We start from the raw sequence: 25237 nt of genomic DNA, 5'->3' as shown, positions 1-25237 counted from the left end.
GTCATACTGAAAATTGTACCAACAACGTTGTATTGGGTACGGTTGACTCAACCTAGCCCATATAACCATTTTAACTAACAAATTTATCAATTATTGAGCATGAAAATGCCATTTTATACAAAGATATTGGCACAATAATTCCTAATTATTGAACATGAAAATTAATTACATTGTCGAAGTTATATCTTTACAACTAGGATAAGACTGAGTGTATTTTTTTTTTTTTCCCATGGACCTTTATGGAAAAATGGTAAAAATAGGAAAAAAAAAATGTTTTAATTTATATGGGTTATGCGGTTTACCAGTGGGTTAAGTGGGTCAATCCGAAATTAACTCAAATTCAACTTTTTTTAAATCCTAACTTGTTAATTTAGTATCAAATCCTTAAATCGTATAAAAAATTATTAGCCTTATCAAACTTACATATAACGGGAGAGTCCTATTTCTTATTCTTTTCTCATTGGATTGATTTCTTGATACATCTTGACCAATTGTAGGATTAGAACGACACAATTGTGAATTTGGATCTAATTTTTTTTTTTTTTTTTTCAGTTTTTTTAATTATTTAAAAAAATGACATGGAAAACTAAAGTAGCTTTGGAAGTGCTTTTATCTTATCTTTTGCTTAATCAACACGGTTTCATATGCTGAGCTCCTATGCCCTCCATATTTCTTTTCACTTTGTGTAAGAGCTGAAAATGACAAGGGGAATAAAGTAGATTATCAAGTACTGATGGAAATAATTGAGTCTTGATAGGGACTAAGATACACTCGATGAAGGGTACATAAAATAAAGCTCATTTGGGGAATAAAGTAGACCATTAAATTTGAATTTATATCAAAATTAAACATTCAGCGTCGCAATCAAGAGACGAAATGCTATTGGGGGCATGATTTTCATCATGGATTATAATTATAGCCTACCGTGCCTGCCGACTCTATCCACGAGTATGATTAGAAACGGATAAATTTAATTATTTAATTTATATTTTAACATTTTTACTTAAATGAAATGAGATGAATTGTGAAATTAGAGTTCAAAGTACTCATGACTTCTGGTTTTGATACTACGTTAAATCACCACTTATCTAAAAAATTTAAATTAATAAAAAGTGATAAATTTAATTATTTAATTTTTATTCTAACAACATCGTGTAAATAAAACAATTAGATATTTCTAGTTAAACAAATGGAGGGTCCAAACTCATTTAAGGCAAACGACGTCGTGGAATAGAGGAGAGGAAGCAAACGTTTAACGTAAACGGTATAGACAAAAGTAAGTTTAGGGCAAAATTTACTTGAAACGGCCGATTTAGCAACCCTTTCATTTTTCCTTTCTCTTTTCTATTTAAAAAAGTGAAACTCATTTCTTCACATTAACAAACAACTTTCTTCACTTTTCACTAACAAAAAACTTAAAAACTCTTCTCATCTTTCTTTCACATCAACCCATGCACCTTTATATCACATTAATCCAGTTTTTTCTCATTTCCCTCTAAAAAATGTGTACCAATCACACTCAACATTAATCTCATATGGGTATGTTCGATTTCTCCGGATTTCAGCTTAGGACCAAAGATCTGTTGCCGAAATGACAAGAATTATCAAAACCAATTTGAAATAAGAAACCTAGAAAGAGGGAGATAACGGTCAAGAAAGTGTTGATGTCAATAATGAAGTTTTGCAGGCATCCATGGAGAAATTGATCGAAGTGCTGTGAAAAGGTGGGAGGTTGAAGGAGTTACCATTGGACATGTCTAAAGTGAAGGAGATTCTGAGAGAGTGGAATAAATGGAACATGTGTGTGAAAATCAACTAAACAATTAATAAACTTTATGGCACGTTATAATTCAATATATAGTTCATGACCTCTACGTACGGCACTCTTATGAAACAAAAAACACTTGTTGATCATAGTAAGGAATATTAAACGTGGAACTTATTATTTAGGAGTGCCTTTAAATTCATCCATTCAACGTGGACAATCCGCCGAGCCACTTATGCTCCGTTTGTTTCGATGTAAAATGGTTTCTGTCGTAAAATAATTTCAGGGAAGTTATTTTTTTGGAAAATATTTTTCGTTGAAAGCATTTTTCGGTGTTTGGCACGTATGGAAAATCACAAATATTTTTAATATTTTTATTCAAATCATATAAATATTCATGTACAATAATATAAAAATTACCGAAAACGAGATTCCGTCACTGATCGATAGGATTCCGCCATTCCGGCTACTATAGCCATAATTCAAGATAAAGGCTGGAATCCGAACAGTTTCGTCCGAATTTGGGTTGGCTGGATTCCGGCATACTGGCTGGAATCTGCTAGAACCGCTGGAATCCGGCCGTTCTGGCCAGACCCCGGCCAGTCGGTAGGGATCCGGCCGGCCGGCCATTCTGGGCTGATTTGTCTGGCCAGCCGGCCGTTTTGGCTAGAATGTTCTGGCCAGATCCGGCTAGTCGGCTGGGATCCGACTGTTCTGGCCTGATCTGTCCGGCCAGCCGGCCGGAATACGGTCGCCGAAATCTGGGGTTACTGGATTCCGTCGCTGGATTCCGACGATATTGACAGGATGCTGTCGGATTTCGGTACCGGCAAGATTTCGATGATGGTTGACTGCTTGAAGTGAAGGTCGACTGTGTCGTTTAATAGATGTCGAATGTGTTTGGCGTTTTCGGAAAATGATTTATGCTTTTAAAAAACGTAAATTATTTTCCGAAATTTACTAAGCATTTTTTGTCAAACATAAATTATTTTTCGATTGATTATTTTTTTGGCCCCTACCAAACACCGAAAAATGCCAAAATCATTTTACGCCGAAACAAACGGAGCATTAATGTAAGATTAATGTTTTAGAAAATGCTTAATCTAGATAACTTATTCAAACGAAGTTTTGAATCTTTGATGCATGATCGCAGGAGCAGACCTACACACAAGTTTGGAGGCGGTAGCCGGTAGCCTACCAAAATTATTATTTATTTATTTATTATTAGATTTAAAGAACTCTATAATAAAATTGCCCTAAGCACTTTCCTTATATCCTTTCCATCAAAAGGCTAGCTACTGCTAATGAAAATAATAAATATTAAGGAAATAGAATTAACCAACTTTAAATAGTGGAAATTGTAGTTATCCTAATATTTTATTTTTATTTTTTTTAAGGAAAAAATATATTACTGGACTTGAGTAAATAAGATAATTCTTCAAGAGGCTCACAATAGCCTCTGGGCCTCCTGGCTCTATATTTGCCAAGTGGGTCTGCTACCCCCACCTACCAGGCTTTCTACTTCAGCTATAAAACCAACCAATCACAAATCAGAGCAATGGGTTGGAATCTGTTATTATACTTTGGCCTTTTTTTTTTTTTTTTTTTTTTTTTTTTTTTTTTTTTAAAAAAAAATTTTAAATTTTTTTAAATTTTTATTGTTATTTGCAAAAAATAATAATAATAAAAAAATTCACAGATTAAAGCAAAGTAAAAGCTAATTAGAGGTTAGGACCGTTAATTTTTCTTTTGTTTTTTGTTTTTTCCTTTTTTCCTTTTTTTTTTTTTAAGAAAAAGAAAAAAGAAAACTAACATCAGTAAATAGGCCACGTTCCTCAACATTAGAAACTCGTCTCCGCCAAAATTGAATTTAGTGACTTTGATCATAAATAGGTCATGTTCTTCAAAAATTAACATTTTACCCCTAACAATTTATTTATTTAGTTTTGTCTTCTTAAACCTAAAATTTAAGATTGTATAAGCGAACGGTAATTAATTAATTGCTAATTGCGTAACCGCTTTGGAATGCCGTTGACAAAAATATAAAAATATTTTTAATATATTAATATATATTTTTTTATACTTCTGAATTATTTTTTATATCGCAGGGAGTGATTTGTAATTTAGACCAACCACATTGATTGATTTTGAACCTATCCCTAAATTTTTTTTTAACAAAACTATATTTTAAAAAAAAAAGATTTTTTAACTACTAATTAATAAATACAAAGGGTAATTTTGGTTTTTTGATTGTCAAAATAAGGGTGTTTTTGAAATATTTTGGTCAAATTTGATTTTTCATCCAACATAACGGCCAAGACTAACGGATGGGGTTAAGTTGTAGTAAATTGACAGTTTGAAAGGTTAAAGTATGACACTTGTTAATTCGTAGTACTTTATAAAAAATGACATTAGTTTAGGGGACTGCCTTTTTTTTTTTCCTTCTTCATTTAAGTTTTGTTTTAAAAATATTAATGTGGCATATGAGACACGTGTCCATCGTTGATAGGTTTGAGACGATGTAAGCCGTTAAGTTTTTAAATGAAAAATAGGTGAAAATAACAATTGCATTTATAAGATGTCCGCAACTACTATTTGTGACACTTTCGTAAGCTAAATCTTTGCGACACTTTTGTAAACCGATGTGGCTATTTGTTAATGAAGCAAAGCACGTATACTAAAAATGTATGTAATCCTTAAATAAAATAAGACTATCATATGGAATGTCTATTGAAAATTCTCGTGTATACATTATGACATTATACAGATGGAATTATGATAGAAAAGGACCAAAATTGTTGGTTCAATTGGTGAAAGTAGAACTTCTATTGAATCTATTGGATTCTTGTTTGAATCAATTTTTGTCACCAGATCAAAAAAGGAGAAAAATCAATGACAACGGCTGCGGAGATTGTATTTTCTAGTAGCTGAAGAGGTAACATAAGAATTCTCTCCAATACCCTCTTCTTTTGGTGGATTGTAGTCAGGATCCTGGAGGTTGTCTACCCCATCTGGTACATCACTGTCAATCCATTGAGACCAATCTTCATCGCCATCTGAATCCCAAGACTTAACCTTGTTCATGAGATCTTGTAGCATCTCATAATTCAACCTCTCAAAGTCCCTGCAAGTTGTAAAACGTTAATAATTAACACTTTAACACTCAATCATCACGTGTAGAACCAGACAACAAGTGAAATATTTTAAATGAAAAATGGAGATAAACTAAAGAGTTAGGGTTCGAACTCTAGACTTCTACTCTGATTTTATGTTAAAACACAACTTCATCGTAAAAGCGTAAACTGATAGGAAACGATGAACTCGTATAAGATTCTTTTTCACTTACCTGTATGTGAAAATGGCATGTAGAATCTGAATGAGAGCAAGACCTGCAAAGAGGGACCTGACTAGATTGACCATCCACGTTTGTTGCTCAATACCATTTGTCACAAATCTAAGTACAGCAAATTCAATCAAGAATGTAGCACATAGACCTGTGAGAAAAAGAAAATCATTAACATTCCAGCTCCTGGGAAAAAAACTATTCACATTTACATGTTTTAGAAGTCAAAAAGCAAATACCGTTAAATCATTAGTTATTTCAAAAGTTTAAGCTAATAAGAAATGACTCGGCCAGTTATCCCAAAAGCTTAAGTTAATAGGAAATAGTTGATTTACTCATTTAATTAATGTTCCAACAAATGCACTTACCAATATAAAGCCGGGGTCTCACAGTATACGTTGACTTTGTACTGGTGAACATGTAGATGACAAATACTGATATGGAGTAAACAAAGCAGGCTTTTATCAATCGTGACTCAAGCAACAAGGCAGTGTGCAAGGCAGACAGCTTATCTAAAGCTAGAAACATTGTTGCTTGCTTCTGTTCAAAAGCTTCCTGCAAAATACAAAAAGGATATTATGGACTAGAAACCAATTTGAGAACTTGTACACATGACCGCATTGCTTAAGAAGATGCTAGGGAATTAAAAAGCTAACCTGAGCTGCTAAGATTGATTTTGAGTTTTCAACCAGATGGTCATTAGCTTGTTGAAGCTGTCCCTGTCGCCGAAGAAGCTCTTCTTGCTGTTCGTGCCCGAATTTAGCTAGCTGTTGCAAGATAACCCTGCAAATATGGAAGGAAATTAACAATTGATTAGATAAAGCATACATTATGAATTTGAGTACATGGCTCTATTGCCTGTATTACCTGCTCTCTTCTAGTGCTTGAGACTGAAATTTGGCCAGGGACTGAAGCCCCTGAAGCGCTTCAGATTGTCCCTCTATAAGTTGCTTTTGCTTGTCTAAGGAGATTCCAGCTATATTCTCAATATCATCAGCTTTGCTTTGCAGCTTATTCATCTTGGTATACATTGAATCTCCCACTTTGCTTATCTTGTTCTCTATTTCAACAGTCTCATTTTGTAAATTGTCAATTTCCTTTCCAAGGTTATTGTAGGACTCGTGAATTATTGTCATCCCTTCTTCCAATTTTATCTTCATCTTTTCTTGCCCTTTCTGCAATTCTGATTGAGAAGCTGTAATCTTCTCAGATTGCTCAAAAACTGCCTCTGACTGCTTCAATACACCTTTGATCTGATTGTTAACATTCTCGGAAGTTTGAGCCACTTGTTGGGTTTGTTGACCAATTTTACTCAAAGAATCATGGATATCTTTCGAGCCCTGCAACAAATGCTCTGATTTCTCTTCAATGGTTTCTAGTTTTTCTTCTGCATAGTCAGCTGATTTTACCAAATGATTCACCAATTTCTCTGTCTGAAGCCTGAAAAAAGTAGACCTGTAAACAAAACAAAACCAAAATCCCAAATCAGATTTTTGAATTCCCTCCTTACTTTTGCTAGGTCCTTTTTGGGCTCATATATCAAAACTGTGTTCAGATATTTCAAGAAAAAGGAAAGAAATTAAACTGAGAGAAGGTAATAATATACTTAACTGTAACTGATTGCAAATAGAATTGGTTTCGATGAAGAATTGGCGATAAGTATGAATGGCATTGTTATCTACTTTTTCAAGACATGCCTTCATAGGAGAGCTAGCAAGGCATGGAGGAAAAGAGGGTCTTCCAGAATCCTTCTGAAAGCAATTGCTAAGATCCCAAGCAAATCTCTTGCGCCCTTCATTGTCATCACCTGTGATGTCAGAGCACTTGGCAAAAAGTCCCTGATAAGCATCATACCAACAGGATTTTAAGCCCGTCAGTTTTCTTCTAGCATTGTTCACCCTTTCCATTCCCTTCTCATCACTGAGAGCATCCATCGAGAAATCAGCCATAACATCACCAGAGATTCTGAGAGTCTCTTGAGGGTCCTCACTAGATTGTTTCTTGGCAGAAAACCAAGTCCATGACATGCCAGATTTTGACAGTGACAGTAAGACCAACAGAAAAAGAAGAAACTTGTATTGCCCCATCTGGATTTGTTTCCTGCCCTGATTGTTCCTCTACTTCTTTGGTTGATTTCCTGCATTATATATCCAATTAAGTAAATCATAAAGCTGAATGCATATCTGTCATAAATATAGAATATGGTAAGAGTAAAAAGATTTCATGTGCTAGAAAAGGAAGCACAAGTGATGCTGATTGACAGAGCTGGGAGAAAAAAGAAAAAGACGAATAAATTGCTTAATCAAGAGCCGACCCTAAGAGAATATTGTTAAACGATATAAATCCTTTGCGATAAATGTTGATTTTCCGTGGTATTTGAGTCAAAGATTTTGAATTTGAACATTGTCTCAATTGGCCTATAGTAAGGGGGAGTGTTAAAAAGTATTTTGATTATATGATTAAATTTACCTCTTCCTATAGATTAAACTTCTAGGATAAGTGGTGATTTAACAAATATATGCACATTCAAGAGTAGTTCAATACAGAGTCCCAGATTTCAAATTCCAGCCAGAGAATCAAATAAAATAAAAATACCATCTCAGATTTCAGTCTTTGAAACATATTATTCCTACTGCATAAAATTTCCTTGTTTTCCTTAACCTTCTCAAAGCACTTCACTTAATTTCCAGAAAGTATTGTATGGTATTTCAGATATATTTCTGAAGTCAAATTTATTTTTATTTCCTCTTAAGCCCAAAAGATTTCTTCAAGACTTTTAAACCATTGATCTTGTCATCCATATTATTGACTTCTATGTGGCTCAACTGAATGATCCCCTGAAATTTTGAAAATAAATTGACTCCTCCATCGATTCATCTATCTGATGCAAAAGAAAAAAGTCCAGTCTAATAATCTTCAACGACCAAAGTTTGACATGGTTTCTGAGTTTGATGTACACGCAGGTAACCAAAAATATATATAAACCGTGATCAATCCCTGAACAAATCATGGGTTTTAAATGGTGCATCGATCTTTTCACTGGCGTGGTTAGTATTTCGATGACAAACCAATTAAGCACTCAGAATATCATACGCACTACCATACAAAGAAAATAGATAATTACAAGGAAACAGACATAGGAAAGGAAAAAAGAAGGAAACTGTAACAGAGAGAGGGAGAGATACCAATTCTGGCTGCTGATGTTGAAGATTGTATTGAACTGGCCGGTTGTTGATGTTGAAGAGCCGATTCTGCAGAAAGCTTGTTGTTTTGGGTGCATGCAAGTAGTAACTTTTGAAGCAAGATATCAATATATATATATATATACGCAAGAGAAAGAAAAGGTTAAAACTATAAACAAGTTGGAAAATAAACCGACAATAAAAACACAACCTTTTCAAGAACGGAAACGGACAGACTTTTTCTTTTATGGCGCAAGACCACCGACTTGACTCTTTGTTTCTTTTTCTACTTACACAACCCATAACAAGGAATCAAATTCGAAAGAAAGAAAGAAAAATAATAATAATAATTTCATAAAAGGTATTGAATTGTACGCTGTTTTGAGATAAGTATATTGAATTAGCAAATATCTTAAATTGGGGTATTCACGTTTCCAAACGTCTCATTTAAGGTACTCTCTTAAGATTTTCTGTTAAATCTTGTAAAAATTCTCAAAATACCAATTTTTTTTTTTTTTAAAAAAAAATTATAAAATTTTTCAAAGATTTAAGCATGGGTATTTTTGTAAATTCTGTTAAATTCGAACCAACACCTAAATTCTAGATTTTTTTTTTCTTTTTTTCCCTAAAGAAAATAGAGGTATTTTGGGTACTCCATTAGGATTTAACAGTAAATCTTAACAGAGTACCCTTAGGTAAGACGCTTGGTAAAGTGGATACTTCAGTCTGAGACGTTTGTTAGTTCAGTACCCTTATCTCAAAACGGAGTATAATTCGATACCCTTTTGTGAAGTTATCCCTTAAAAATAAGGAACACCAATTGTAATTAATTTGGCACGTTTAGTAGATTAATTAGCCCCTCCACTTAGGTCTAATGAGCTGTGAACAATAGGCCCCATGTAGCACTCTCAATTGCACATTCGGTAAACTGTAGAATTAAGGTTCGAAACCAATATTTCCATTTTAATACAATGTTAAATTATCAATTATTTCAAAAGCATAAAACGTAAGCCCTTCTATAGGTTGGGCCTTACATTTTTCAACTGCATCATACTGTACTATGGAAGGTGTCCGTACCTCCGTTAGATAAATAGTCAGTCTCCTTGTGTAATGGGTATATTAGTAGTGTATGGGTTGGATTTTTAATATGGGTTGAATGGGCTTGGCCCATTTCAATTATAAGAGTTTAAGCTTTGGGCCATGTCTATATAAGGCCACAAGTCCATTAGTAGGTTATGTTGAATCTCATTGCTTTAGCATCGCTGACTCGATCTCCTGCACAGTTGAAGGTCGTGTTGATGTAATCACCAATCCCGAATAACTAAGAATCAGATAGTAAGCAATAAGCAATAGCAAGTGTCCAACAGAATCTATCAAAAAATAAACTACAAATTGCCGATTGTAAAATTCTGTAATCCAAGCAAGTTATAAGGGACAATATCACTAATCAACAGCAGAACTGTCAGCGAAAGTAGTTGTAGAAAATTGTAATTAAGGATGTCCAAAGAGTGTTTAACAGGACAGCAACCTATGCAAGGTTCACACGAATGTTCATACCCAAATGTAGTGCCCTGGGGACCACATGATGAATTCTAGGAATTAATAACTCCTGCAAATTTCAATTAGGATAATCAGTTAGCACCAGATATTTGCTCACAAGAAAATGTCTTTCAAAATGAAGATTAAAACAACAAAAATTCAGTTATAACTAAATCTGCAAATGTGAAGGAAACCCAAAACATAATCCATACAAGTCTCACAACCCCAGATTCAGAGCAAACTATTTTCAACTAAACAACCAAACAAAATTCAACAACAAACCCATTCTGCCTTCCCACAGAAAACCCTCCAAAAACAGCAACTCTCCAATCGATCAACCCATAATCCAAACTATGAAATCAACCTCAAAACTTTCAATAAAAATTCACCATACCCATTCGGTTATCAACAGAGACAAAGAAAACCCAAAACAAAATCACCTACTCATTCGGTTTCTCCACCAAAAATCCCCCAGAATTTCACAATCAATCATCACCCATTCGGTTTGCCAAGAAGAATCCTCCAGAATTTTCAAGACCCATTTCGTTTTCTACAAAAATCCTTCATAAAAATAATCAACTCGGCTTAACAAAAAAGAAATCAAAAACACCCTGTTAAAGGATTTTTTGGGGTTTGGAAATAGAAATGGAAAATGCTAGAAATACTGAATATTACTTAAGAGGTCTTCAAGAGGCTCAAGCTCTCCAATGGATTACAGATAATTTCTCAAGTCTCCTCTTTCCCTCTCCTTCACTGTTATTATATAGACTACTCAGTAGGAATCTTATAACCGATTACAACCCAATTCTTCTCTCTCCTATGACATGACTTAACAACAAATGATACCAAATGAGGGCAGAAAAGTAAATAACCATAAAATAACAACCTATGGAATCCTTCTAGACCATGGACACTTGCGTCCTTCCACCTCACCCTTCTTCTATTCCTTGATCATAGTCTGTAGATCAGCCATTGAAGGTCCGTAACAAGGGTACCCCCATCAAAGCACCTTGCCCACAAGGTGCGGATATTGGCCCTGCAACTTCCATAAGAGCTCCCAAGAGTCATCCTCTGGCGACGCGCCCTTCCAACGAACTAAGACCTCAGTGGTGGCACGACCATTGCGTTTGATCAAACAGTGGTCAACAATTAGCTCTGGTTCAGGCCTGATTTCACCAATTAGTTTTAGCGCACTGGATAGTCTTATGATATCCCGAATGGCCGGCAATGGGATTGGAGTGGATGTAGGTTAGTAATTTTTCCTGGAAGGGGGAATCCTTGACAACCCACAAACGACATTTATGGAGGATGAGGCCTTGTTGGAGAGAATAGCCTTTTGGGACTGCATCCCCACTCTGCAACGCAGTCAGCAACTCAGTGGTATGCTGATAGACAAATATGACTCCTTTAAATTTGAAATCCAGGTCGGAGTAGGGAAGGAAATGAGAGCAATGCAAAGCTCTTCCTTGGTGAGGTCATTTCATTGGCGAGATAGTGCATCCGCCATAGAAAAATCCTTTCCCTTCTTAAATTCAATGATGAAGTTGTAGCCCAGCAATTTGGACAACTAATATTGCTGTGCGACTGTGCCCACTTGTTGATCAAGGAGAAATTTAAGCGCCTTATGGTCCGTCTGCACAATGAAGAAATGGCCCAATGAATATGGGTGCCACTTTTGAATTGCGAAAACAAGGGCAAGTAACTCTTTATCGTACATGGAAAGAAGAAGCACGGCCTTTCAAAGATTTACTGAGGAAGGCAATGGGGCGAGCCTCTTGCATCAAAACAGCACCTAAACCCGAGCCACTCGCATTGCATTCGATGATAAATGGCTTTGTAAAGTCTGGAAGAAGAAGCACCGGGGCAGTGGCGACAGCTTGTTTAAGAGCAAGAAAGGCTGTAGTAGCCTCTGGTGTCCAACAGAAAGCATGTTTCTTCAAGAGGGCTGTTAAAGGTTCAACAATCACCCCGTAATGCCAGATAAACTTCTAGTTATAGCTCGTCAGGCCCAAAAATCCATGCAAGGATTTAGGAGATTGAGGTTGAGACCAATTGGTCATCGCCTCCAATTTAGTTGGGTTTGCCCGAACTCCTTAGGCCGAAATTAAATGTCCCAAATACTCAATTTCAACCACTGCAAAACAACACTTTGAAAGTTTTGCAAAAAGCTGGTGCTGCAACAGAACCTCTAGCACCTGTAGAAGGTGGATTATGTGATCCTCCAAAGTTCAACTATAAATGAGGATGCTGTCGAAAAAGGTCAAAACAAGGCGACGAAGAAAAGGCCGAAAAACGTCGTTCATAAGGTCCTGAAAAGTGGAGGGGTCATTGGTAAGACCGAACGGCATGACAAGGAGTTCATAGTATCCCTCGTGAGTGCGGAATGCCGTTTTGGATATATCTGAAGGCTGCATGCGGATTTTGTGATAACCCGAATGAAGATCCAACTTTGAAAAGATGGCCGCCCCGTGGAGTTCATCAAACAACTCGTCAATGATGGGAATCGAAAATTTATCTTTAACGGTCTCATGATTAAGGGCCCGGTAGTCGACATAGAGACGTTAGCTACCATCCGCCTTATGTACCAATAAAACAGGAGTTGAAAAGGGACTATGGCTCGGGCGAATTACCCCCGAGTGAAGCATCCCCCTGATGAGCTTTTCAATTTCCGTTTTCTGGAAATATGGATATCTATACAAGCAGACGTTGATGGGCTGGGAAGACTTAAGAAGGATATGATGGTCATGGGCTCGGGAAGGTGGTAAGCCTATTGGGTCAGCAAAGATGTCCTAAAAGGAGTGCAATAGAGCTTGGATAGGGGCCGGTTGTGGTCCAAGCTAGGCAACTGGTGTAGCTAAAATGAGTTTCAACAGAAAGCCTTTATTAGATAAAGGTGATGCTTTGAGAAAATGGGCACCATCCTCCAAAGAAAAACTAGTTGTAGGTAAGCCATTGAGGAGTGTAGGTGTATCCTGAAGAGTAAACTGCATTGTCATGAGGGAAAAATCCAGAAGGATTGGCCCCAAGGTGCGGAGCCACGTCACAACCGCCCAGGGAAATGAGGTAGAAATCAATGCTGAAAGAAAGTCCCTGGATACGGAGAGTTACAACATCGACTTTACCAAAACTGGTCAGAGAGTCACCATTGGCAATCTTCACTTGTAACGCAGGGGTGGAGGTAACTCGGAGGGGAACCTTAGCCAGTACGGTGGGATCCAGGAAGTTATGGGTATTTCCTGAATCAATAAGGATGCTGAGATGGGTAGAAAGAAGATAGCCCAGTAGCCGCATCGACTTAGAACCCGAAGAACCTAAGATAGCATTCAATGGGATTTCAGGTTCTTTGCATTCCACTACTTCGAATTCAGGAACAAGATCTGCGGAATCAATGGAATCAAAATACACATCATCAGTACAATCGTCCGAAGGAAGCTCCATTCTTGAAAGAAGGTAGAGCCGCAGAGATTTACATTTGTGGCCCGGTTGCCACTTATCATCACAATAATAGCATAGGCCTTTTTCACGGCGTTCCTTCATTTGCTCAGAAGAAATGCATTGTACAGGAAACCCAGGGTTGGGTTTGGCAGGGGCTGTAACCAAACTTGGAGATAGAAGAAGAGATTGACTCGGAGGGGCTGATATGTGACTCCACGACTGTCGGCAGCCCATAGAAAAAGACGAACTAGAAGAGCAGAATGGGCGCAGAAAACTTTGGAGGTATTCTTCCTGCAACTTAGCTAGACCTAACACAGCAACCAAGTTAGCCGGATGGAGCATGCGTATAGGTAGGCGGATATCATCTTTTAAGCCATTGAGGAAATAACTTGGACAATTATTCTTAGAAATACCACACAACCGATTCAAGAGAGCCTCAAATTGGGTGGTATACTCGGCCACCGAAGATGATTGGCGCAAACGCATCAAGGCCTCCATTGGGTCGTCATATACTGGACCAAAACGGGTCAACAACTCCTGGACAAATGTGTCCCAAGTTGGGAATTGGTCGGACTCATCAGTATCTTGGAACCAAATGAGTGCTTCACCTTCCATGTGGAAGGAAGCCATACGAACGCGCTGGTATAATGGGGTTTGATAGTATTCAAAGAATTGGTTGACTTTGTACGTCCAACCAGCTTGGTTGTCCCCTTCAAAACATGGAAAATATAGCTGTAAGGGCCGAGGCTACATAAGCCTGTCCTCACGGTGAGCATTCGGGAACTCATCACCATCACGGAGCTGTTGTTCATCACGGAGATGCCAACAATCCCAATGCTCATCGCTGTCGCGGCCATGATCATCATGGCCATCTTGGCTAGGGAAACGATGATCCAGACCCAGCACAAATGGCAGGTGAAAAAGCGGTGGTTCAGCAAGGGGCGAGCGCTCAAGAGGTGGTCTATTTTGGTTAGCAAGGAGGTACGAAGCATGTTTATAACATTGTGTAACTAGGTGTGAAAGGCGATGTTATGGGTCTGCGGTTGTTGCTGGAAGGCAGTGGTATTAGCCTGTTGCTGGGTAAGAGCATCTTGGCATTCTTTCAGAGATTAAGAGAGGATTGATAATCGAATACTGTCAGCCATGGCTAAAACAAGTGAAAGTAGGGAAAAGGATGGATGCGAGGGTAAGGAGCGAAGGCTCTAATACCAAATGTAAGGGATTTTCTAGGGTTTGGAAATAGAAATGGAAAATGCTAGAAATACTGAATATTACCTAAGAGCTTTTCGAGAGGCTCAAGCTCTCCAATGGATTACAGATAATTTCTCAAGTCTCCTCTTTCCCTCTCCTTCACTGTTATTATATAGACTACTCGGTTGGAATCTTATAACCGATTACAACCCCATTCTTCTCTCTCCTATGACACGACTTAACAACAAATGATAACAAACGAGGGTAGAAAAGTAAATAACCATAAAATAACAACCTATGGAATCCTTCTAGACCATGGACACCTGTGCCCTTCAACGTCACCCTTCTTCTATTCCTTGATCATAATTTGTAGGTCAGCCATGGAAGGTCCATATTGATGCAGGAGAAAATCAGCTACAAGATTTGAAGATTATTTCTTGAATAAGATTAGCCCGAGAATAAAAAGAATCGTACAAAATATTTGAAGAATATTTTTAATTTTAGATATCTTTTTCGATTTATGGTAACTTTTCATTTATTGTTTAGAAAGTGATTTTGAGCCCAATTTGGGCCAAATTTTTGGCAGCCTACTTATTTTATTCTGTATTTTGTTTTATTAGGGTTATTAGGATTTTGCTATTTTTGGTAAAATTCTACTAAAGGTTGAATATTCAGCTAAATTAACCCGACTTATGGATGTTTTCGAGCACTGCTGATTATTGATATTTTCATTGAAATTCAGAGATTATCCTCTGTATTTTGGGATAATTTTTCTATTTTCTTCCTTGCAAACTGCTTATTGAGTATCTTGCAGAATAATCACTATTTTGTCTAGCGTCAATTGGTATCAAAGTTTTAGCACTATCCTGAGGCGAGTTCTTCATTAGTTTCGATGGCTGGTGGTCGTCGTGGGCAAGTTCCAAATGAGGAAGCTCCGCACCGTGATTGTAACGTTCAGGATGTGATGATTGAAGATTTGCAGAGGCAAGTTGGAGAGTTAACCCAGCGTCTAGCGTCGTAAAACATGGGTACGAAATGTGATATTGATGGTCGCAATTCAAAATCCAATTTCGAGAACTCGTATCACAATCCAGTTCTGGTTTGGGAATAGTGTGGTCGAGATGAAGAATTTGTTGATGAAGAGTTTCAAGAAGACGAGTTTGTTGATGAGGAATTCATAGATGGAGATGTTCATGATGATGTTGAACATGAAGATGTTGAAAATCCTTCACAAGGATTCGTGGATTGTGATTCTCCGCCAACTTATGATATTGGTATCAATGATGAAGATCTTGTGAGAGATTCTTTGTCGTACGATCAAGAGAAAAAATCTGTAGTAGATTTAGATTGAGTCTCTCCAACAATTTATGACGACATCTATCCTGATGAAGAAGATTTATTGAATGAGGTATGTAATTTTCTGGTTGATGGAATAAAATTTATTGAAGAAAATAATGATTACCATGTGTTTGATGAAATTCTACATAACGAGGGATTTCAGTTGAGTAATGAGGAAATTAGTTATGTTGATTTCATTGGGATTGAAAGATTTCTATCAAATTCACCTAGTAATAAGTTAGATTTTGGTTTCGGCGTGTTAGCTGACAATTTTAATTTTTGTGGAAAAGAAAGAATTGATAATTCTTTGAAGACTTTTATGGAGCGTGAACTGGAGAAAAGAAATGAAAGACGTGAGAAGATTGATTTATTTCTTTAGTGTGAGGCTAGTCATTGTGATGGGTTACAACTTGTTTATCTTATGGTTTCAAGTTACTTTGGTATTGAGGAATACGGGAGGAATGAATTGATCGGTCATACAAAAGATCGAGGCGAAGAAGATTCGAATTCGAGGACGAATTCTTTCCAACCCGGTGAGACTGATGCATGAGAAAATTAGACAAAAGATTTGAAGATTATTACTTGAATAAGATCAGCCCGAGAATGGAAAGAATCGTACAAAATATTTGAAGAATATTTTTAATTTTAGATTTTTTTTTTCCATTTATGGTAACTTTTCATTTATTGTTTAGAAAATGATTCTGAGCCCGATTTGGGCTAGATTTTTGGCAGCCTGTGACGTCTCACATCGCCTGGGAATGAGGATGTGCTTATATGTATAAATACACCATTTATGACACAACGCATTTTAAAGTCGTGATGGCCATGAACCTATCAGAACTCCGCAGTTAAGCGTGCTTCTGCGAGAGCAATCCCAGGATGTGTGACCTCCTGGGAAGTCTGGTTTGGAGAGCCAAAAGCGGACAATATTGTGTCTTGGGGGTGGGTAATTACAAATGGTATCAGAGCCATTGCCCAGCCTGAGATGGTGGGAGCGTGCACAAGCCCAAGAAAGTTGCCAGTGGGCACTCGCTGGGACGCCAAGAATGGGGTGATCCCATAAGGGTCGCCAGCGGGGATGCTGGGTCCCAAGAGGGGGTGATTGTGACGTCCCACATCGCCTGGGAATGATGATGTGCTTATATGTATAAATGCACCCTTTATGACACAACGCGTTTTAAAGTTGTGATGGCCATGAACCTATCAGAACTCCGCAGTTAAGCGTGCCTCTGCGAGAGCAACCCCAGGATGGGTGACCTTCTGGGAAGTCTGGTTTGGGGAGCCAAAAGCGGACAATATTGTGTCTTGGAGGTGGATTGTTACACAACCTACCTATTTTATTCTGTATTTTATTTTATTAGGATTATTAAGATTTTGCTATTTTTGGTAAAATCTTACTAAAGATTGAATTTTCAGCTATATTAGCCCGGCTTGTAGGTGTTTTCAAGCATTGTTGATTATTGATATTTTCATTGAAATTCAGAGATTGTCTCTGTATTTTGTGATAATTTTTTTTGTTTTCTTCCTTGCAAACTGCCTATTGAATAGCCTGCAAAATAATCACTATTCTGTCTGGCATCAGTACCACACCCAAAAAATTTCCAATACCCATTTGGTTAGAGCCAACCCAAACGCCACAAAATGATCTAAAAAAATTACAATACCCATTCAAATTCTTTACCGAAAATCTTCACAAAACAAACCAAAAAGATTCTCAATACCCATCCGGTTTTTTCTAAGAAAAATCGTTCAAGATAAACTAAAAAATGGAAATCAAAGCCTTACTAACCCAAAAATGGAATTTTTTTTTTTTAAATTTTTTTGTTTCCTATTTGGGTACCAAGAAAACGCTAGAAATCCAAACTCCCTTTGGTCTTGTCGGCACTAAGTCATGACCCATCAGCCGAGACGCCATCGCCAGCCCCAGACGGTGGCTAGCCCACCGCATCTCTCTCAAGTTCTCTTTGACTGAATCTATCTCTCTCGGTGTTTCGAAAAAGAAAGGTAAAGAACAAGAGGGAAGAAGAGGTTAGGTGGGAGCAAAATGAAAAGGAGGGAAATTTTTTTGCAGCAAATGGCTGCCGTTTCTACAAATTTAACGGCATAAATTGATGCCCTTGCAAAAATAAATAAATAATAAAGGTACATTTGGGTGTTCGATTTTTTGAAATCAAAATTCAACTATTATTTATTGTGCAAATTTTGAGGCAAAAAAAATGTTTAGATGATTGATAGAATTTAAGTTTTATTTGAAATCATATTTGGTGATAGTTGTATGAGAGTATTTTTTCATGGATAACTATTGTAGGAAATGATTTGAGGTATAAAAAATTGTGTAAAATGATTAAAATGATGAAAATTAGTGTGGAATAATGTTTGAAATAATTATTATTTAATATAAATAAATTTGTTTTTTTAATCCAAGAAAAATACGGATTTTTTTTTTTTTTATTTATAATTTTTTTTTTTTGGCATTTCAGCCATTTCTTATTATACGGATTCTCTTCAAGGGCTCTGACCAGACAACTAGAGTTGTGGTGGTCTCTTAAGAAGAGAGAGAGAGATCTCAAGGAATGGGGGTCAGCGCCAAACGGATCGACCAAAGCCGTGGTCGAATCGGACAACGACGACAGAACGAACTCCTCGATGTCATTGAATTTTGGGTCAGCGGAGGCGTTGCAGCGTATTCGGAGCCTGATAGACGTGGGGGCCATGACCTGGACCTGGACAACCTCCTCTCGTAGCGCTCCGACCTCGACAAGCAGCTTGTCCACCTTCAGAAGTCCTTTGAGGTCCTCGACATCGTGGCCACGGACTCCCAGTACATGGTGGCCAACGTGTCATCCCCCTGAGACCTGGCCGACCAGGTTAGCCCCAAGGTTCGCGAGCTCGACCTCGCGAAGTCTAGCATAAACTCGCTCGACGCCAAGGACCGGACTAGCGTGATGCCTGCCATCCTTAAAAAAAAAAAAAAAAAACACTAAAACTATGCATTTGATTTTCATGGTGTGATGCTTGCCATCCAGCAAAACGCGTTTGATGCCTTGAAAAAAACAAAAAACGTTGTGGGACAAAACAAAACGCATCTGACGGCTTGGAATTCGGATTTTGATGTTGAAATTTGTGATGATTCAGGTTAAAAATTGGGTTGAATTCGGGTTAAATGCGGGTTGTACTAAACCCGAACACTGTAGCAAGTAGTTTTTTTTTTGTTTTTGTTTTTTTATTATTTTTTTAAAAAAAACTTGCATCCAAACATGCCATAAACGACATTAAATTGTTGCCGTTTGTACAGTAAATTAAATGGTGTAAATTTACACTGCTTATTGTTCAAATGGCTACAATTTATGCCGTTTGTGTATTAAATGGCACAATTTTGTAATTTGTGCCGCTTGTAAATAAACGACATAAGATTTATGCCGCCTGAACAGTAAGCAGCATTAAATTTACGTTGTTTACTGTGCAAACGGCAGCAATTTATATTGTTTTCATATTGAACGACACTAATTTTGTAATTTGTGGCACTTGTAAATAAACGGCATAAATTTATGTCGTTGCATAGTAAACGACATAAAAACTATGATTTAGTACCGTGTGAGCAAAACGGCATTAAAAAAAAAAAAAAGAAGCATAAAATGTGGCTTTTTTATTTTTTTTTATTGGATATAAAAATGTGGTAAAAAGCATTACTCGAGAGAATATTAATGGAAAGGATATAAGGAAAATGCTTAATAATCAATGGATCAACGTACATCCTTTAGATTTTAGAAGCCAATTTTTTTATTGAGTTCTTTAAATCTAAAAGAAAAAAGAAACTGCTTATACTTCAGGGAGATGCTTAGTAAAGTTTCCTCTTTATTTTACTTACCACAAAAAGGATGCGCGTAAAGAATGCAAGACTAAGAATAGGAAAATATTATTATCATTTGGTACGTATGAGGTATGACACTATTTTAGTTTACACTGATGTTCACCGAGATATTTTTTTTTGGGTATGTAATGCACATTGTTTGCGTGCATAATTGATCAATGACAATGGCCTTTCGGGTTTTATAATGGATTTCAATTTTTTTCTTATAAATGTTTAAGATATATATATATATATATATTAAATTTGTTTAAATTTGTTTTTGAGTAGCCTATTATATATGAGAAATAGACACTGTAAGATAATATGTTCTTTTTATTATTAGGAATATTTGCAAGATTAATTTAAGTACTTATAAGATTGCTAAAGTTGGATTTTTCTAGTTCGTATAGTTAAAAAGTTGTCTTGAATTGTTTTTTAATGAAAAAAAAAAAAAGTATCGTTAAAAGGTTATCTTGAATGGTTATATAGCAAAAAAATATAGTTTCAAAGTAATGGGATGTTAACAGTATAAGAATTTTAGAACCGATAATCTTTTAAAGACATTTCGAGTAAATTATAATGAAAAAAACCAGCGCATAGCGCGGGTTATAGGCTAGTAAGAGTAATACTATTAACCAAATTTTTATCTCATAACTATCTCACAATGTTGGCGTGGTTGTTTCAATTAACCCTTAGATTGGCTTTTGTTATGACACAAAAAACAAATAATAAAGAAAAGAAAATCTAACGGTAAGGTTAGTTAAAATTGCCACGACAGAATGACAAGATAATTGTATTATAAAAATGAGCTTATAAAGGATTTGAAATATGAGATACTAACATTAAAAAATTTTAAAATTTGAGATTATAATTGCAAAACTGCTTCTACTTCGGGGAAATGTAAGCAAAGTTTCCTCTTTATTTTACTTACCACAAAAGGACGCCCGGAAAGAATGCAAGACTAATAATAGGAAAATATTAAGTCAAAACAAAAAGTCTTACCACCTCTCAGCGATAATGGTGTTGATCTTCTTCTTTTTTCCTAAGAGAATGAATGGTGTTGAGCTTCTGTATTGCACTATAAATGGCTCAAACCAAAATGGGATCTTCATCATTCTTCTAAACTCATATTTACACGAAGCAAATAAAGAAGAAAAGAAGAGTAAATATGGGTTTAGACTTGAATGTTGCGACAATATCATTACTATTATTGTTAGCATCCACTGCCAATGCCGCAAGCCGTGTCTTTAATGTGAGAAATTACGGAGCAAAGTCTAATTCTGACATCACCCAGGTATGCATGAACGATCCTATATATATATATTTATTCTCCTTATGATCATGTAAATATATGTTTATGATCATCTAAATTAAGAATGCTAAAAATCACTTTCATCATGCATTCATTTTGTCTTAACTTAGGCTGCCACAAGAGCTTGGAAAGATGCATGTGCATATCCAGGTTCGAGTAAAGTTGTAATTCCAGCAGCAAAATACAGGCTTGGCACTGTTAATTTTCTTGGCCCTTGTAAGGGTCCTATCGAGTTTAATGTTCTAGGCAGCATACAATCCCCAGGAGACCCCAAATACTTCAAGGGGGATACTTGGATCAGTTTTGGACGTGTCAACCACTTAACTGTGTCAGGCACTGGAGAATTTGATGGCCAGGGAAGAACTGCTTGGGGTAGAAGTGGTTGTTCCAAAACCAACTACTGCATTCATCTTCCCATTGTAAGTTTAATTCTAGCGTATCTGCATGTGTACGATGGATAAATACGTTTTTCTCCAAATTGGGTTGGAGAAAATTACTTTGCATGTATTAAGGATCACATGGTCTATTAATAGATTGGGTCGAAATAATTTTCTCCAATCCAATTTGAAGGAAAACATTATTAGTGTACAATTGCCATTACTGCTTGTTTACGCATTACATAAAAGGAATGACAATTTTGTGGCGCTTATATATGCTTTCATAAATCAACAGAGCCTTAGGTTCGACTTTGTCACCAATTCAACAGTCCGGGACATAACATCGTTTAACAGCAAACAATTCAACATCAATGTTTTCGGGTGCCAAAATCTTACATTCGACCATGTTACCATCAAAACACCTGGTAACAGCCCTAATACAGATGGAATTCACATTGGACGTTCAACCAACATTAAGGTAATTAATTCAAAGATTTCAACTGGTGATGATTGTATCTCCATCGGTGACGGCAGCCGGGATATACTTATCAAGGGAGTAATCTGTGGACCTGGCCATGGAATCAGCGTAGGAAGTCTTGGTAAGTACCACAATGAACAACCTGTGTTAGGGGTCAAAGTTATCGGTTGCACTCTTACAAACACAACGACTGGCGTGAGAATCAAAACATGGCCCAATTCATATCCTGGCATTGCCTCTGATATGCATTTCGAGAATATTATCATGAATAACGTCGACAATCCTATCCTCATAGACCAAGGATATTGCCCATGGAATCAGTGCAAACCACAAGTACGTACTTCACATCACACTGATCATATCAAAAATTGTTGGCCCTAATTTTATCTTTGTTTTCAAGGTAAATAAATATTACTAATACTTTGGTGATTTTTTCTTTCTTTAGATTCCTTCTAAGATCAAGATCAACAATGTTAGCTTCAAGAATATCAGGGGCACTTCTCGGACAAAGGACGCTGTTGAGATTATTTGCAGTAGGGCACTACCATGTACGAATGTGGAGCTTCGTGACATCGACCTCAAATACAATGGAAAAGATGGCCCCGCTACGTCCCGATGTGTTCATGTCAATCCCCTCATTGGTGGCCACCAGAATCCTCCAGCTTGCAGCATTAAATCTCTTAAGAAGAAAATTTAAGTTTGCTAGCTAGTTTCTATACTGCCGAACCAGCAATTTGTTTTTCTAATGAAATTATAAAATGCTTGAGTTTCAATCTTTATCCTTGATAAGGGAGCCTAACATATGACCGAGATATTAATTAAAATGAAATGTGAATTATGATAGAGACAATGCTCGAATTCATAACTTTTGATCTACTATGATGTTAAATAATCACTATTTGCATCCGTGAACCTCTAGCATGGACGATGGTTCTTAAAGTAGGGACTAAAGGTGCAAATTGTGAGCATGGACGAGGGTCCTTATAGTAAGGGACAAAGGTTCATGACACAGGCACATACAAGCTATTTGCTAGGGCAAAACCCATATGTATATCCCACAAATGATTCTGGCGACGACACAGACTGATATAAAAAAAAAATTGAAAAAATGAATAAAAGAAAAAGAAAAAAGGCTTTTGTTTTAGAGGGGGTGTAACAATGTGGTGATTGACTTACACGTGTGGTGGAGAGTGTTGAGTATAGACGTGTGAGTGTAGAAAGGTTTGAGTCTCACATTAAGAAAATGTCATAAGTGTGAGTGATTAATATAACATAGTTAAGCACAAACTTATAGGCTTAAGCTTTTGGGTCGACAGTGATGTCTCAACTTTCTATATTATAGGCTCACTAAAAAACTCTCCAAGGTATCAATCTCCCTAATACAAAATGATAAATTTAATCATTTAATTAATATTCCAAAACTGATAAAAGGGTACGCGGTACATGTTTGTTGTAGAGAGAAATTCATCCTTACATATATAAAATGAAAAAACTTTCATCATGTCATATTGTATGCTCATTGAATCGTAAGGGTTTTTAGCACGTGTGAGAGATCTTATATGAAACCAACATATATGAGTAGGTGGACAGACAATTCAAAATTTAGCTGGTCAAGTGAGTTCTATATGAACTCTCTCACAATGTGTTATCTAAATTGTTGAGGATCTCACACTACTTAACTTCATTAAAAAAAAAGGAGTAATTATTGACTGTTTTTTTTCTAGCCGGTTTTAAAAACAGTCTAGAATTAAATTTTTACTGACGCTTTTCAGAAAAGCGTCAACAATGAAAAAATTTACAAACAGTTTTTTAAAAACCGTCTGTAAGAAAATAAATCACGACGATTTCTTTTAAAACCGTCGTGAAATTTGTTGACGGTTTGGGACAAATTGTCTGGAAATGTAAAGTTATAGACGGTTTGGTCCAAAACCGCTGTAAATTTTAAAACCGATTTGCCTCTGCATGTCAATGGTGGGTCATTATTGCTGCAGAAAAACGTATTTTTTTTTTTCGTGTACTTGTTTTCTCCCCCTTTTCCTCACAATCCCATCATGCATCCTTATTCTGATTGTACCAATACCAACAATTTTGCAGGCAACGTCATTTCCCATCAAGACTAAACCGCCATTGACTGACTCATAGGTAGTAAAGTTTGAACCCTCAGATTTTGCTTCGACGACACCAGCTACAGAAAAGGAAATTTGCTTATTACTCTCCTCTTTATTTTTCAGTTTCGGTCACTCGGATTTATAATGCCCATATTTTTTTACAATAATAACACTGGACTTTCTTCTTTGACTTGGACTGGGATCGACCTCTTGATTTTCCTTTCCCTGAATACCTCTCACTAGATTGACCTCTAAAATTAGAAGAATTTTCTGAATGACCCTTAACAAATAAACCCTCTGCCTGATTATCACTACCTTTCCCATTCAACCTTGTCCTCAACTTCAAAGAATTCAAAGCATATTTAACATTTACTAAGGAGATGGTATCTCTACCGCACGACATTGAATTAACGAAATTATCAAAGACATCGGTAGTGAGCGTGATAACTAAGGCTTGATTCTCATCATCTACTTTAACATCAATATTTTTTAGATCCAAAATAATTTTATTATAGTCATCTAGATGATCACAAAGAAGCATACCTTCTTTCATCTTGAGGGTATATAATCGTTGCTTCAAATACAATCGGTTCGTGAGAGATTTCTTCATGTACAAGCTCTCCAGCTTTTTCCAAAGTCCAGCAGCAGTTTCTTCATCAACAACTTCTCTCAAAACTCCATTTGCAAGAGACAGCAAAATTGCACTCTGGGCTTTTTCTTCAAGTTCCTTCATTTCCTTTGTTGATGATGTTGATGGCACCTCGCCATCCAAAATCTTCGCCAAGCCTTGTTGCTGTAACAAAGCCCACATCTTAATTCGCCATAGACTGAAACTATTCTGACCATCAAATTTTTCTACTTCAAATTTTGCTGTAGCTATCCCACAAAATAAAGATCCAAGCTCTGAAACCAGTTTGTTGTGACAAAACTAATATTCCAGGATCACCAAAAGAAGCAGAAAAATTATAGAATAGCAAATAACAACACAATCACATAAGAGACATCAAGATTTAAGTGAGAATACAAATGAGACAAAAGGAAACTTATCTCTCTATAAAATTGTTGTTGTCTTTCACTACAGTTCGGCTGCTTATTCTTCTTGTCTTCTAAAAAAAAAAAAAAAAACGCTTCAGTTTTTTGGGCAACAAAAGCCCTTTTGTTTTTTACCTAGCTTCTAGAAGAAGCAAGCTTCCAAAAGAAGCTTTTTCTACCCCCACACACGTGTGTGGACAAAAGACAAGCTGAAAAAATAAAATAAAAGGGGCCCACCAAAGAGACTTGAGAAAAATCAAGTCACACTACAAATCTCCACCTTAACT

At 36.6% G+C, this 25237-nt stretch overlaps 2 protein-coding genes across 2 annotated transcripts; one reads left to right on the top strand and one right to left on the bottom strand.

Moving 5' to 3' along the window:
* Window positions 1-4470: 4470 nt before the first annotated feature.
* On the bottom strand, window positions 4471-8435 carry LOC133861368 (protein GAMETE EXPRESSED 1-like). The gene is made up of 7 exons (XM_062297151.1): window positions 8294-8435; window positions 6720-7245; window positions 5976-6563; window positions 5765-5891; window positions 5477-5663; window positions 5112-5259; window positions 4471-4889 (listed from the first exon to the last, which is right to left on the bottom strand). The coding sequence occupies exons 2-7, from the start codon at window positions 7193-7195 to the stop codon at window positions 4655-4657; spliced, it is 1761 nt and encodes a 586-aa protein (XP_062153135.1). The 5' UTR covers window positions 7196-7245; window positions 8294-8435; the 3' UTR covers window positions 4471-4654.
* Window positions 8436-20811: 12376 nt separating this feature from the next.
* On the top strand, window positions 20812-22507 carry LOC133861937 (exopolygalacturonase-like). The gene is made up of 4 exons (XM_062297766.1): window positions 20812-20937; window positions 21066-21374; window positions 21628-22143; window positions 22256-22507. The coding sequence occupies exons 1-4, from the start codon at window positions 20812-20814 to the stop codon at window positions 22505-22507; spliced, it is 1203 nt and encodes a 400-aa protein (XP_062153750.1).
* The last annotated feature ends 2730 nt before the right edge of the window (window positions 22508-25237 follow it).

Source organism: Alnus glutinosa, chromosome 2 (assembly GCF_958979055.1).
Source record: "Alnus glutinosa chromosome 2, dhAlnGlut1.1, whole genome shotgun sequence".
In the NCBI taxonomy this organism is placed as follows: Eukaryota; Viridiplantae; Streptophyta; class Magnoliopsida; order Fagales; family Betulaceae; genus Alnus; species Alnus glutinosa.
This window is presented reverse-complemented; position numbering and strand designations above follow the sequence as displayed.

Excerpts from the sequence above, each read along its gene's own strand:
- LOC133861368 (XM_062297151.1), bottom strand. The coding sequence starts at position 7,195 with ATGGGGCAATACAAGTTTCTTCTTTTTCTGTTGGTCTTACTGTCACTG. Across the intron at positions 6,564-6,719 it reads TCTATTTGCAATCAGTTACA|GTCTACTTTTTTCAGGCTTC; the intron begins GTTAAGTATATT and ends TTTTGTTTACAG. Across the intron at positions 5,892-5,975 it reads CAAGCACTAGAAGAGAGCAG|GGTTATCTTGCAACAGCTAG; the intron begins GTAATACAGGCA and ends CCATATTTGCAG.
- LOC133861937 (XM_062297766.1), top strand. The coding sequence starts at position 20,812 with ATGGGTTTAGACTTGAATGTTGCGACAATATCATTACTATTATTGTTA. Across the intron at positions 21,375-21,627 it reads ACTGCATTCATCTTCCCATT|AGCCTTAGGTTCGACTTTGT; the intron begins GTAAGTTTAATT and ends ATAAATCAACAG. Across the intron at positions 22,144-22,255 it reads GGAATCAGTGCAAACCACAA|ATTCCTTCTAAGATCAAGAT; the intron begins GTACGTACTTCA and ends TTCTTTCTTTAG.